Source organism: Ctenocephalides felis, unplaced genomic scaffold (genome assembly GCF_003426905.1).
Source record: "Ctenocephalides felis isolate EL2017-DRISC unplaced genomic scaffold, ASM342690v1 CF-g0.4_SCAFFOLD_02236, whole genome shotgun sequence".
Taxonomy (NCBI): domain Eukaryota; kingdom Metazoa; phylum Arthropoda; class Insecta; order Siphonaptera; family Pulicidae; genus Ctenocephalides; species Ctenocephalides felis.
This window is the reverse complement of record NW_020538390.1, coordinates 13,234-27,749: the sequence shown is the minus strand read 5'-3', so window position 1 is coordinate 27,749 and position 14,516 is coordinate 13,234. Positions and strand designations below refer to the sequence as shown.

Here is a 14,516-nt window from a genome sequence, read left to right as displayed (position 1 = left end):
TCATCCATTTATACAAAATCATTGAAATTCAATCGTAAATATAATTCATCAATAAATATAAATTTAAGATTAGGATTGAAGGACGAAAATATATCGAAAAGTTAATATATACCGATGCTGATAAAAATAGGAAAATATGTTAAAATTATGTATATTTTTAATTTTATTATGTTATCGATAAAACATCAAATCAGCAAATGTAAAAATAAATATTGCAGATTTTTTAAAAAATAGTAAAGTTTAAATAAAATAAAATTAAAAGGCATTTTTACTTTGATGACAAGAAATATTTTAGTCTCTGAAAACTTGGAACTGTATATATATATTTATTTTTGACTGAAATGATAGAAAACAATTACAATATTATATTATTGATTATTTAAACATTTATTATATACAAATAAACAAAGCAACAGATTTGTGACCAGAATATTTATTGCATAAATTGCAATTAATATCCCACAACTAATTCAATGTATTACTAAAAATACTTTTTCAATTAATTGAATAGTCAAACATATTCCTGAAAGAAAACCAACATTTCATAATAACAAATCGATTAAAGAATTGTTAATAATTTTAAATAAATAGTGTGTATTTCGAGATAAATTATAAAAGATTTTATAGTAATGAAAGAGTCAAATAAAATGTGTATGCAAAATATACAATAATTAATTAATATATATGTCTGAATATTTTATGAAATTTTTTTCGAAGTCCAGGAAAAGGCTATAATATAAGATGATGAGATATATAAGTAAAATAATAATGTCCTTTGATAAAAATTTATTGTCAAATTGAAAAGGACTTTGTGCAAACATTCTCGTTTGCTGTTGTGTGTAAAAACATAATGAAATGTTTCCACTTTTTTTCGGTGACACTTCCCCTGTCTGAAATATGAATATATATATATATATATATATATATATATAAGTAAGTAAATAATCAATAACTAATAATAAATTAATGCAATTCTTGGAAAATTATAAATTATAAAATTGAATGATGTTAAATTCACAATCACCTGTGTTATTATCAGAGATGCACTCTTCGGTGCTGCTTCAGTGTCTTTTTTTGCGTACACTGTTTATTACATGTTTCGCACTTGAAGGGTTTCTCGTCCATGTGTATCCTTTCATGCTGCGTAAGGTTCCATTTTTTCTTGAAGGCCTTGTTGCAAGTATTGCAACGATGAGGCCGTTCATTTGTATGGACCTTTTCATGTTCTTTTAGGGCGATCTTTTGCCTAAACCATCTATCACATGTTTCACATCTGAACCGTTTCTCGTCATTATGAATCTTTACAGGTTGTTCGCGGTTGCCATTCGAATGAACATTTTTATGCTTTAAGAAAGTCACCTTTTGTTTGAACTTCTTATTGCATAATTCGCATTCGAATGGACGCTCCCCTGTATGTATTCTTGCATGCCGTTTTAGGTTGAACTTACTTGTAAATGCTTTGTTGCATGTTTTACATTTAAACGAACGATCAACGGCATGTGTTCTTCGATGTTCTAACATTGTGATTTTACTAAAAAACCTTTCATTGCATATACTGCATTTGAAAGGCATATCTGCAGCATGAGTTTTTTTATGTCGTTTTAAAAAAACGAACTTCTGAAAGATTCATAGCAAATATCGCATTCAAAAGGACGATCTTTGCTATGGACCTTTTCGTGTCGTTTTAAAACGATTTTCTGCGAAAATTTTTTATGGCGTTTATTACATTTGAATGGTAGTTCTTCACGGTGAATTATTTTATGCCTAATTAAATTAAAGTTCGTTGTAAATTTGCTATTGCATATATTACATTCAAATGTACGTTGTTGTGTACCATGCACCTTTTGGTGATTCTGTAATGTCACTTTCTGCGAAAATGTTTTATTGCAAAGATTGCATTTAAAGGGTAATTCATTACCATGAATCACTTTATGCCTATTTAAGTTGAAATTTGTAGTATAGTTAACGCAAGTCCTATGAATGGATAATAAATATTAAAGCATATTTATTAATTAGTTTTTTTAATATGATATAATACTAACACTTACCTCTTCGGTATTACGATATGGTTGAAGGTCGAAGTACGATTCGAAAATGAAGAAGTTTCTTCTTGAACCATGACACTTCTACTTCGTTCAGGTTGGACGACATTAGAAATATATCTAATGGCGCCAAAATTTAAAATCATTGACTATATAGTTGAAGAAGGATAGATTTAAGCAGTTTTTTTCGAAATTTTTTCGCATAGCGCCTCTCCCCCCAGCTTTAATGAAAAAAAATCTTGCGCGCCCCTTAATTTTTCTCAACAATTTCATTTTATAAATACTCCACTGATATCGTAACAAAATGTTCCAGGAATATTAAATGTTTTCAGATAGATTATTATAAATACTGTAATATTGACTAATATTTATATGAATTATATAAACTGAATTACAAAGTTAAAATTATTCACTTAAAGTATATAAGTGAGCTTTAAAAATTTAGCTAGAATTAAAATCAAAATGTGAATTATTTTCGATATACAAAACAAATTGAAATGAAAAATTTTTTTTCCAAAAGCAATTGTTTTGTCAACATTAAAGAAACTTTTTTGAATCATTCTAATTAGACGTTTAGTTCTCTCAAAAACTGCAATTTTTTGCCCATTTAGTCTTGTATCTTCAAAACGGCTGGAGCTGCTCAATAGAATTGAATGTTTTTTGAACCATTCAAATCGGTTGATCCGCGCGCCCGAAAACGTGGACGAGTAATTGTATCCATACATACAGTGGCGGCGCTAGACCATTCGGAGGCGTCGGCGAAATCGTTTGCGAGACCCCCCTTTTTTCCAATTAAAGTTGACTAACTAAACTTTTATAGATTTTAATCAATTGGTTTTTGAACTTATCAAATTGGTTGATTTGTGTTTACGAAATCGTCACCGAAAATTTGTATCCGCGCATATATACATACATATGCTTATTTATCAGGTTTGATCAGCTTAATGATGGCACGCACTTATTATAAAAATGTACAAAATAAATATGTTACCCTACTTAACATTTTTGATTTTTTTTGAAAATGTTTGAATTAAAAAAAAAAATCCCTACTCTGGGTTACTTAAAGGCATTTTCTTGATTTTATTTAAAGGCTTTTTCTTATCAACTAATTTTTTGCAATTCCTGCGATTACTTTATATAAGCTGGTTTTAATATCTTGTTTTATTTTTCTTCTTCTCCAACTTTGATCCTTTTTATACTGTATAAGATGACACACATACATCCATTTTTCTTAAGGTATGCCAAAATTTTTAGAAACCTTCGTAACGAAAAGATGTATGAAAATGTGCATTCTCGATTTTTTGCGATTACTATAACTTACCCTACGGGAAGTTAATAAAAGCCTATGCAATTGAAAACCATAACCGTTTGTCCCGCGAGTACCGTCAATGCATATCTCGTCTGTACCAAATTCCAATAACATTTGCGCCTGCACGTTTTTTTAAATTACTAAAATAAATTCATCGTTTCCAAACCCATAATTACTTATGTTAATTTCTTTAAAAAATAGAGCTTTGAATGTTTTCTTTTTCTGGTTCTCCTTAACCCTATCGGCTACACTTCTTGAATCATTTTTATTTCTAAAGGTATCATATGGTGGTAACACATGTCTTTTCATATTCTATAAATCTTTCTTCGTAATCATGGAAGCTCTCAGTGGTAGGGAATGCAATACCGATAAAAAATTTAATTACCGGTATTTCGATATTTTCGACTTTTAAAACCGGTAAACCGGTAAATTACCGGTAATAAGATTATTCTTAAAAAATGTAAACAAAATTGAATGTTACTTATACAAATATAAAAAAACAGACCTAATAAAGATAAAAAATAATAATAATAAAAACCAAAGAATAAAAGAACAATTGAACAACAAAACATTTATTTTTAATAATAATGTAACAAACTTGTCCTTGTTTGGCAACTAAATAATAATGCCACACAGAATTCACCTCGTTTCCTTTCTTATGTTCTTGAATTTTATATATTGAGTTCTGAATTCATACTTTTGATTAAAAAACAATTGTTTTAAAATTAATAATTTTCCACAAGCACGAAGTAAACAAACTTTCCTAAAATTACTTAAAACTTCGCTTATTGGAAAAACACTCCGCACTGAATTAAAAAAATATATTCTCAAATAATTAATTTAGTCAATTTATAATTTTGCACAAGCACAAATTTATCAAACTTCACTACAAAATTGTATCTACGCGTTGAAAAATAACTTTGCACTGAACTACTAATTTCTATTCTAAAACAATTATTTCACTAAATTAATATAACTAAACAACTTTCGATCTTAATTTGTATCTACGTACTGACAAAACAATTTGCAATGAACAAATGGCTGTGGAGTTGTATTAGACGATATTTCAATTGGCACTCTAGTAACTTCCACAAAGAAAAATAATTCCCCGAATTAATGCCTAAAGAAAATAGTAGTTTCCCGAATAAATTTAAATAAGTAAATACACTAAAAAAATAATGTTTCTCCGAGTTACTATATAACTAGTGCTAGAAAAGTCGAGACAAATTATCGATATCGAGTGCTGAAAAAATAATCGTTGCTAAAATAACAGTAACAAAAGTATTAATACTACTCAGTATTGACTATTGAGTACTTTTTATCAAAATCAATATTTTACACAAGTTATTTTGATATTAAATTAATATACGAAACTTTATTTAAAACAATATAATGATCCTATACTATACTCAAAATGCGACACTTTGTACGTGAAATATATTTAATTTTTTTTCTAAATTTTCAGGATTAAATTACAATCTGTTTTTTAATAAAAATACTTTCGATAATTATGATTAGCATGTATTAAGTTAGTATGTATTACCCACTAGTAAGCCCATGCCACTTTAAAAATCCGTTACATTTTTATATAAGATAAAATAACATCATTATTGATTAGTCCGTTCTATTTATTGAAATACGATATGAAGCCCTTTGAAAAGTAATAAATATTCAGTTTAATGACGAGTCGAGATAATATTTTGACACATGTTTATATAACACAACAGCGTGAAGTGATATTTCTTGTCAGCGATCATGGGATTTAAAACATGTACATATGTAACATGTATCCACAAGCGCCATGTAAAAATATCGAAAATACCGGTATTTTTAAGTTATTTACCGGTAAAAATACCGTCGAAAAATTAAGCGGTTTACCGGTAATTCGGTATACCGGTAAACCGGTATTGCATTCCCTACTCAGTGGTAATTAACTTCCCGTAGGGCAAGTTATAGTAATCGCAAAAAAATCGAAAATGAAAATTTTTGCATTTCTCGACGTTTCAAAGGTTTCTGAATATTTTGGCATACCTTAGAAAAAATGGATGTATGTGTGTGTGTGTGTGTATGCATGTATGTGTGTGTATGTATGTGCGGATACAAATTTTCGTCGACGATTTCGGGAACACGGATCAACCGATTTGAATAATTCAAAAAACATTCGATTCGTATTGATAAGGAGACGTGCTGATTAGTTTTTGGCAAAGGCAGGTCTAGCCGTTCCGGAGATACGGGGCAAAAAGTGCCGAAAACGGTAACTCAGTTTTTAACGGAGCGTCCAATGTGAATAATTCAAAAAACATTTCATTTGTATTGACAAGATGAAGACTTAATGAAATTTTCATGAAGGCAGGTCTAGCGGTTTCGGAGATATGGAGGAAAAAGTAAAAAAATGAGCCATTTGGCGGATAAAAATGATCATTAGACATATGCACATCCAATTATCAGATATTTTATAGAGATTTTAACAATAAGTATATTTTTTTTTTACATTTCTATGGGTTCCGTACCAATGCTTATGCGTTAGACGGCGGCGCGACACTTGCGAGCTTTGACATTTCGTCTCTATGCAGTTCAAGCAGTACGATTGCTTTGAAAAAAAGTTCAGAATTTCCAAAATATGTCAAAATGAAGAAAACATTTTTCTTTTCAAAAAAAAATTGTTTTAAAAAAAAAAAATTATTTTTCAAAAAAAAAAATTTTTTTTCAAAAAAAAAGTAATTTTTTGTCAAATTTATAGTTTCTCAAAAATCTAATTTTTTTGAAGTAAATTTTTTTCAAAAATGTTAATCGTTTTTAAAAAAATAATTTTTGGTACGGGAAGTTCCAGCAATTTGCCTTAAGGCACGATGCTTTAATTGCCTTAAGACAGAATTCCACTTACAGCTAGTTCTTTATTTAAACAAACTTCACGTTCGTAGTTTATAATAAAGTCATCATGTACGCCAGCTTTAATTTGATCTGGAAAAAATATATTACTAATGATAAAGAATTAATAACAATGTGATGATTGCATTTATGAAAATAAATTAAAAATACCTTTGATGTTTCTGATTAAATTTTGATCCAACCGCACATATTTTATCAAATTTTCATGTCCCACATGTGTTTTCCAGTAATCAGCCTCAACAGGTCCGTCATTATATACCTTGCACATAATTTGTGGGGGACAAGCATGTCCAATTTTTTTTGCTACCCCTCGAAAATGTTTCCTTCGTTTGTTGTACAGAATTGCCCTAAATCTGTGCCGTTCGGGTCCCTCCGGGTCTCCTCGATATTCTTTGTATCCTCTACATCCTATTAGTGCCGTCGATACTACTCAAATATAGGGGTGTGATGCGGGCATAACTAACACTATCAATCCTATATCAAATAATATAGCAACTAAACAACTAGCTCGTTTCATCTTTGAACTAAGTGGGAATAAAGGGTCGATGACTTTGCCATTTTAATATCATCAACATAGGACAACTTGAATTTTGAACTACTTGATCTATTTTAGTATTCAAAATGACAAGTTTTGTGTTTATTTAATCAAAACAATATCATTAATCCTATTTGTAGGGAGTTTGACCATTTATTTCTACGTTGCTACATATTTAGGTATTGAATAAATTAAATGTTCTAAAATGGGTCTGTTATTGAAGTCATTTATTTAAATAAATATCTTATCGTGATTAACAATATGGTCTAATCTATATGGCTCAGGAAGTGCTGTCAATGGTTTTCCAATCAAAAATGCCTTGGACTAATATATAAAATATCAGCGCTGTCATCAGTGGTGGTAGCCAAAAGTGGTCTAGAGTTTACAACTGCCTCAATCTGAGTGAGAATCGTGAGGTACTCTTTGTATGTCAAATAGTACAATTCTATTACTTGGTGGTTCCCTCTCATAAAAAAACCAAAATGTGGGAAGTACGATGTAATCAATAGCCACCTTACTCCAAATTGTGAGCTTACTTCAATTAGGTTAGGGGTTCCCTTTGACCATATCATGTCCGAAGAAACGGTAAAGGGTCACCTAGCTCATTTTTGGCTCCTACAAAAATACGGTATAGGGTCACTTAGCTCATTTTTGGCTCCTACAGTCACGGCGCTGAATAAAACGTCGCAATGTGGCAAGAAAAGAATCTGTGGATGAACTAGTCACAAGATCGAAGTGTACCGTCATTGTGACCATACACACAAACAAAGCTATGTAGGCTTTAGCATGTCGTGCTTACCTTAGCGGCTGGTTTTCAGTGTTATTGGTTCAGCAAAATCGACTCCTAGTTCCTGCAACATATTCATTGTACTCAACGAAGCTTTTGTAGGACATTTAATTTACTCGAGCTGGTAACTAAATTAAGTTGGAAAACTACTATCCAGTAAAACGCTCGAACATTTAACCTTCAGAAAACAGCTATTGCCAGTGAAACCTCTTGCAGACCCATATTCAAAAACACAATATTCTAACTGTCCCATGCATTCTACTGGTAACATTATCTTTCATCGAAATCAATTCGAAACTTTTTAATATGGCTTTGTCATCATCCAACTACAACGCTAGACACAAACTTATTAAGGCGCGCACATATAAACTAGCTCTTTCATTACGGTCGATGGTTTAGGTATTCAGCTTTTGAATAAACTTCCACTCAATATCCGAAGCTAAGACAACAAAAAATTCGATGTTTTTTTAGTTAAACTGAATTAGCTTTTTATAACCTTACAGAATTTTGTAATATCACAATATCAATAAAATTGTAATATCATAATTGATAATAAATTATTATTGCTAGAATTATTATAAAGAAAAGACTTTGTGGGGAACTGGTGTCAAAATAGGTGACTGTTATAATAGGTGACTGTGATACCTAAATGCATCATAATATTGCCCTTTGTTAATCTTCCGAAGTTTATTTGGACAGCTTGCAAAAATTCAGTTTTCCCTTTTGCAGAAAATTTATTTGCCAGGTCTTTTGTTAATATTTTTTGCATTAGTGCGCGAATTGTCGCCCTTTCATTATATTGGTTTTCAGGGGCCAGCTCATGCATCAAGCCTGATGCGAAGTTTTCCTCTTTTAAATTTTCTTCCAATTCATTTATTTCTTTCATATTCTTCAACGGAAATATAATGACTTGGTTTCGCTCGTCTTTATCTGAAATCACTAACGATTGCAGCTTATGCTCAATGGCAGAGGTAGTAGCTTGAGTACCATTATGAATATCTTGACCTATCACAATGTCAGGCTCACAATTCTCTATTATACGTACCAAAGTCTGGACATCTTCCGGTAAGTTCTCATCAAAATATTTTTTCATTATTTTTAATAATTTATTAACTTCATCCTCTTGTATTGTAGTCTGTTTCACCCGATGATACAGTTCGTACAAACAAATGTTTTCAGTCGATGAAACTTCTTCATTATTGATGGGTGAGCTATTCACTCTGCTTTCGTACAATCAAGAGATCAGCATTATCGCCCTCACAGAATTCTGCTACAATGTTTCTTATGTCACCAAAAGATAAGATTCACTTATCAGTAATTTTTTGCAAAAAGTATTAATTATTAAAGTATTTAAGGGGGTTGTTTTTTTTTTTGTTACAAAACATGCAAGGTATTTGTTTTTGTTTTTCTCGAACTGCATTTTTAATAAAGCATTTTAAATGCGGTTTTTTTTAAACAAAAATTACAAAATCATAGAATATTAAGAAATTTTTTATTATTTTTTTTCGCCGTCATTTTTTAACCAGGGGGCGTCAAAGTGGGCATTGCAAAATCGATCTCGTTTGCGCTGCTACAGATAAATCCGTTGCGCATCGCCTGAAACAAAAAAAACGAAACTACGTTGAAGAAGAAGTTTGAATCCAGTCCCCCTACCAAAATGAAAGAAAAAAAGCAAGAAGGAAAAAATGGCAGCTATTTAAAAAAAAGTGTCAAAAAGGCCTTGTTATTGGGACGAAAAGCTTCGCAAAATTTTTTGCGTAATGTTATCGAGTTGTTTGAGGTAGGGGGACTAGGTATTACAGTGGTGAACAAATTAAAAAAAAAATGCAAGTCGATCCGACTTGTAGTTTTTTTTTAATTTGTGGCACCGCATTGAAAAAAGTCAATTTGAGAAAAACGTATTTAAAGTTTTTAATATAAATGTACTTCATACACCATTTAATTTAATGTACGAAATACACCATGGTGTTCAAGGATGCTTACACATTAAAAAGGTCATGTGCATGAGGTATTATAATGAAAAAGAGGCAGCTGGCATACAATAGCTCGCGGAACGATAAAAGAATAGATATTGAGATGATTTTTTTTTAAATAATCCTAAGGTTTTTAGTTTTCATAATATCAAAAAATCTCAAAACCGAAACAAAGAAAAATAAAAAAAGAACAACCCCCTTAAAGAATTATTTGGCCTTGTCCTTGGAGTTGCAGATTGTTTTCCTGTTCAGAGAAATTCAGAATACAATCCTTATTTTAATCGTGAATATTTACGTGAAGTAATTTGATCTCTATACATAAGTATAAGTTTTATTTATTATTATTTTATTTAATATTCGAGAAGAACATTGTTTGTAAAATTAATGATGAATAACCACAAAATTAAAATCATTTCGAGAAAAGTTTTAAACTGAAATACATTATGACGCCTGAAACACGCCCGACTCGACTCGACTGTTGTGTGTGCATCAAGCCAATTTGGAAACTCACTATCAATAATTGTCCCCTTTCCCGTATATATCAGCATATACCATATATACCCAGTTTTCGATTCGCACAAGAAGTAACTTTTGATGACAAATCTTGCACGTTTCATGGGCATATATTGTTTCCAGCTTAGTGCTCCTTTTTACAACATTAGGCTTTCGTCAATTGTAATATCCCTTTGAAGGGTATAAGCAGTTTTAAATTTTTTATTTAGAAAATCATATACAGGCCAAATTTTATTCAGTTTTGGATAAGGATGTAAATCCGAATTATAGGTTTCATTATTCATGAAATGTAAATACTTTTTTATCAATTTGAACCGCCTATTGGACATTACTTTGGAAAAAAATGAAGTGGCATTAATGGGGTTTTTCGACCAATACATATTTTCATCTGGCTTGAATACGATACTCATATTTAACACTATTGCAAAAAATATTCGCATTTCTGCTGCTGTGACATTCCAATCCATTACAACACCAGGCGTTGAAGGATCCGTTCGCTGTTGTTGTATAAAATATACATTTGTTTCATCAACAATTTTTCCAACCAATTCGTCGTCAAAAAAAAAAAAAAATTAAAAAATTAAGAGATGATGCAACATCTTCATTTATGAAAGAATTTTCCATGAATTCAAAAGGAGTTTGTGGCTGTGGAGTATTTGTACTTATATCAAATTCAATTTCATCATCAAAGGTTAACTCTCTTTCAGATTCCAAACTAATAATCGTTGATGTAGAACTGCAGTCTGAACAATCTAAATCCATCTTCTCAAAATTATGATTTCTTGATAATAAAAATCTTATATAGTGACACATAAAATTTAAGAATAAATTGAAATAATTGAGATACATACTTACCAATATCTGCGAAATTAAAGCTGTAACAGTTTAGTATTAAATGAGAAACACAATTATAAAAACTAATAACTTTATTAAAATATTGTTCGTGAGTTCACAGAAATGCGTCAAAGTTATACAGAACACTTATTGGAAATGCGCGTTGGATTTTGAATCACTTTGGCTCAGTGAAAGCTGAAATGATTCGGGGCGTCAGAAAGATTCCGTGATAATTCTTTAACAACAGCTTTACCGGACCGTTGTAACTTCAATACTAGACTGAAGTTCCAAATGTTGGTCAGGGTTCGTTCTTCTACCGATGGTTTTTAGAAACAACCAGTTAATAATTTCAGGGAGAAAATATATCAACTATAAAGCTTTTAGCCGCGGGCGAACTCAATACTTTTGACAATATTTCTGATTTTACAAGGCCTTTTATACTATTCCTATTTCTCCTACTTTCGTAGTGGGGTTGATTTTTTGGTTAGGGTGGAAGTTCCGAGTTTCCTTTGTGTCCGTCCGATAACTCCTTCGCGTCGTTTCGGAGTTCGTCGCCGGTTCATCTCGCCAAAATCTTTGGGTATGAGATTGTCATTGGTGATGAACTCATCTCGCTAGGTCATCGGTAATTGGTTATGACAAATTTCTCCTCCAATGACGTATAATGCGTAATATTTATTAATAAATATATTTATCATCTTTCTCACTCCCTCGCTGAATTAGGTCGACCACGTTTCCTGATCGGAATCACAGTAATGAGTAATGTCTTCATCTCCTACGAAAGGTGATAAGGCAGATACGTGGAATGTGTCTATGATCTCATCTGTGCTATCGGGCGTCCTACTTCAAAGCTTGTCGGGCCACTCTGCTGTAGTATGATATATTAGTCTAAGAGCCAGTGAACTATTTGACTAACCTGTTTTCACAAAGCCAGAAATTTTTTTAATGATATTTTATTATCGGCCCATTAAGAAAATACCATTCTGGCAGTCATTCCGCGGTTGCGTCATCATCCCTTCAATTGTGAAAATGTAAAAAAAAATTTTTTATAACTTGCTCGCACAAGGCTCAAATTTTGAGGGTGTCTTCTTTTAACTGTTCAGAAAGCATATGTAAAAAGCCAGCCCATTCTGTCGGTTGCAAGGGTCTGCCAGAAGAGTACATAATAGTCATGACGCGCAAGGATGTGGGCGCATTGCCATACATAATTGACTAATACCCTTGTATTTAAATAATTTATACGCCATTTTAAAGGTCATTTTGAAAACATCCGTTATACCAAACTTCAACTTTGTATCTCACCTTATGGCCGAGATATCATTGAAAATATGCCAAAGTGGCCCCTTTTTCAAACTCAATTTTTGGCGTAACCATAAAAGATATCGAAAAAAAAATTACGTGATTCTACTCATATTGGCTTAAACCACATAATGTATAGTAATATATGCTAAATAATCCTTTATTATTAGCTAAAAAAGATAAAATAATTTTTCAATTAATGTTTTCGGATAGTGCGTTTTGTTCAATTACTTTATTATTAGCGTTATTTAAAAGCTTATTGTTTTCTCTTTTAGTACTGCAAATATGGTTTAAATCAAATTTGTAGAACACTTTGAAAAATTGAAGAAACCAGAACCAGTACACCCGCGCGTAACGCATCGCACATCCGACCGAACGAATTCTATGCGGGCTACTATTAGCGTTACGCGCGGGTGTACTGGTTCTGGTTTCTTCAATTTTTCAAAGTGTTCCACTTTGATTTAAACCATATTTGCAGTACTAAAAGAGAAAACAATAAGCTTTTAAATAACGCTAATAATAAAGTAATTGAACAAAACGCACTATCCGAAAACATTAATTGAAAAATTATTTCATCTTTTTTAGCTAATAATAAAGGATTATTTAGCATATATTACTATACATTATGTGGTTTAAGCCAATATGAGTAGAATCACGTAATTTTTTTTTCGATATCTTTTATGGTTACGCCAAAAATTGAGTTTGAAAAAGGGGCCACTTTGGCATATTTTCAATGATATCTCGGCCATAAGGTGAGATACAAAGTTGAAGTTTGGTATAACGGATGTTTTCAAAATGACCTTTAAAATGGCGTATAAATTATTCAAATACAAGGGTATTAGTCAATTATGTATGGCAATGCGCCCACACCCTTGCGCGTCATGACTATTATGTACTCTTCTGGCAGACCCTTGCAACCGTCAGAATGGGCTGGCTTTATACATATGCTTTCTGAACAGTTAAAAGAAGACACCCTCAAAATTTGAGCCTTGTGCGAGCAAGTTATAAAAAAATTTTTTTTTACATTTTCACAAATTGAAGGGATGATGACGCAACCGCGGAATGACTGCCAGAATGGTATTTTCTTAATGGGCCGATAATAAATTATCATTAAAAAAAATTCTGGCTTTGTGAAAACAGGTTAGTCAAATAGTTCACTGGCTCTTCTACTATATGATCCGTAGCGTGGTGGAGCGTGCTTTGACGTAAACCCTCTTTTAGCGTTACTCAGCATATGTGCTGACCCATGACCCATGCTCTGCCTCCAGAGTTGTATGCTTGACCCGGTCGTCGTTCCTTGTCCGCGTATTTTTTGCGATTGTCCTGATGTTGTTTATGCGTTTCTCTTACTTGCTTGAAGGTTTTGGTCATTCCAAGCAGATAGGGGGTGATATCTGGTATAGGATTTTTCTTTTTGATAATCGCCCTGGGGTCCCTGTAGACATCATCCGTTGTCCTGAGTTCACGTGCTTGGTTGATGTAAGCTGGACTGTGGCCAGTGCTCTTGCTTTTGGCCGAGTTCATTGCAAACCTTATTCCAGGTAATTTCTCGGGCCAGATGGTGTGTTTTTGAGATCTCGATTACGTCTCCTCACTGGATTCGCCTGTGGGTGGTATACTGGAATGAGGTATTGTTTAATTCCAAGACAGTGCATAGTATGCTACATAACGGCGCTGACAAATTGGGAGCCGTTATCGCTGATGAGCCTCCTTGGAAATCGGAATCGTAGGAATACTTCGTCTATGAGAGTATTCGCACATTCCTGGGCTGTGGCGCTTTTTAGCGCAAAGAGTTCTACGCATCTGGTCGTCGGGTCCTCAACAATAAAGATCCATTTGAAATCATCCTTTGATACCGGTAAGGGTCCAAACAGATCCATAGCGATTATCTCAAATCTTTGTTGTAATGGTGGCGTTTGTATTAATCCTGCTGGCTTCTGATTTGTGGCATTGTACCGCTGGCACTCCACGCAATCTTTCAAATGCGCTATAATATCCAGCCGCACACTGGAACAATAATACTGCGATGGAGGCATCATGATATTCGCGTAGGATATCCTTGACTTCGTGTGATGGGACTACCAGCTGTGGCTCTTTTGCGTCAGAGTCCGGATTATATCTTTATAGAACCCCTTGGTACATAACATACCCTCGTTCTGTCTATCTTTGGTAGTCCTGTCGGTCTTCTGTTGCCTCGAAAGAGTCAATTATCTCTCGTAATTTGGCGTCGTCCATCTGCTCCTGTCGCGTTTCCGTCGCACTTCTGCTTGGGTAATCAATGGAGACGATCCCAATTTGCGCGGCTGTGGACCCCTTATCGTCGATATTGGGTCGT

General features: G+C 32.7%; 1 protein-coding gene across 1 annotated transcript; it reads right to left on the bottom strand.

Moving 5' to 3' along the window:
* Positions 1–1,035: 1,035 nt before the first annotated feature.
* LOC113380590 (zinc finger protein 2-like) lies at positions 1,036–1,521 on the bottom strand. The gene has a single exon (XM_026619772.1). It carries the CDS (start codon positions 1,519–1,521, stop codon positions 1,036–1,038), a length of 486 nt encoding a protein of 161 aa, XP_026475557.1.
* Positions 1,522–14,516: the final 12,995 nt, after the last annotated feature.

What these genes read in the sequence shown, in the direction of transcription:
- LOC113380590 (XM_026619772.1), bottom strand. Translation starts at nt 1,521, where the DNA reads ATGTTAGAACATCGAAGAACACATGCCGTTGATCGTTCGTTTAAATGT.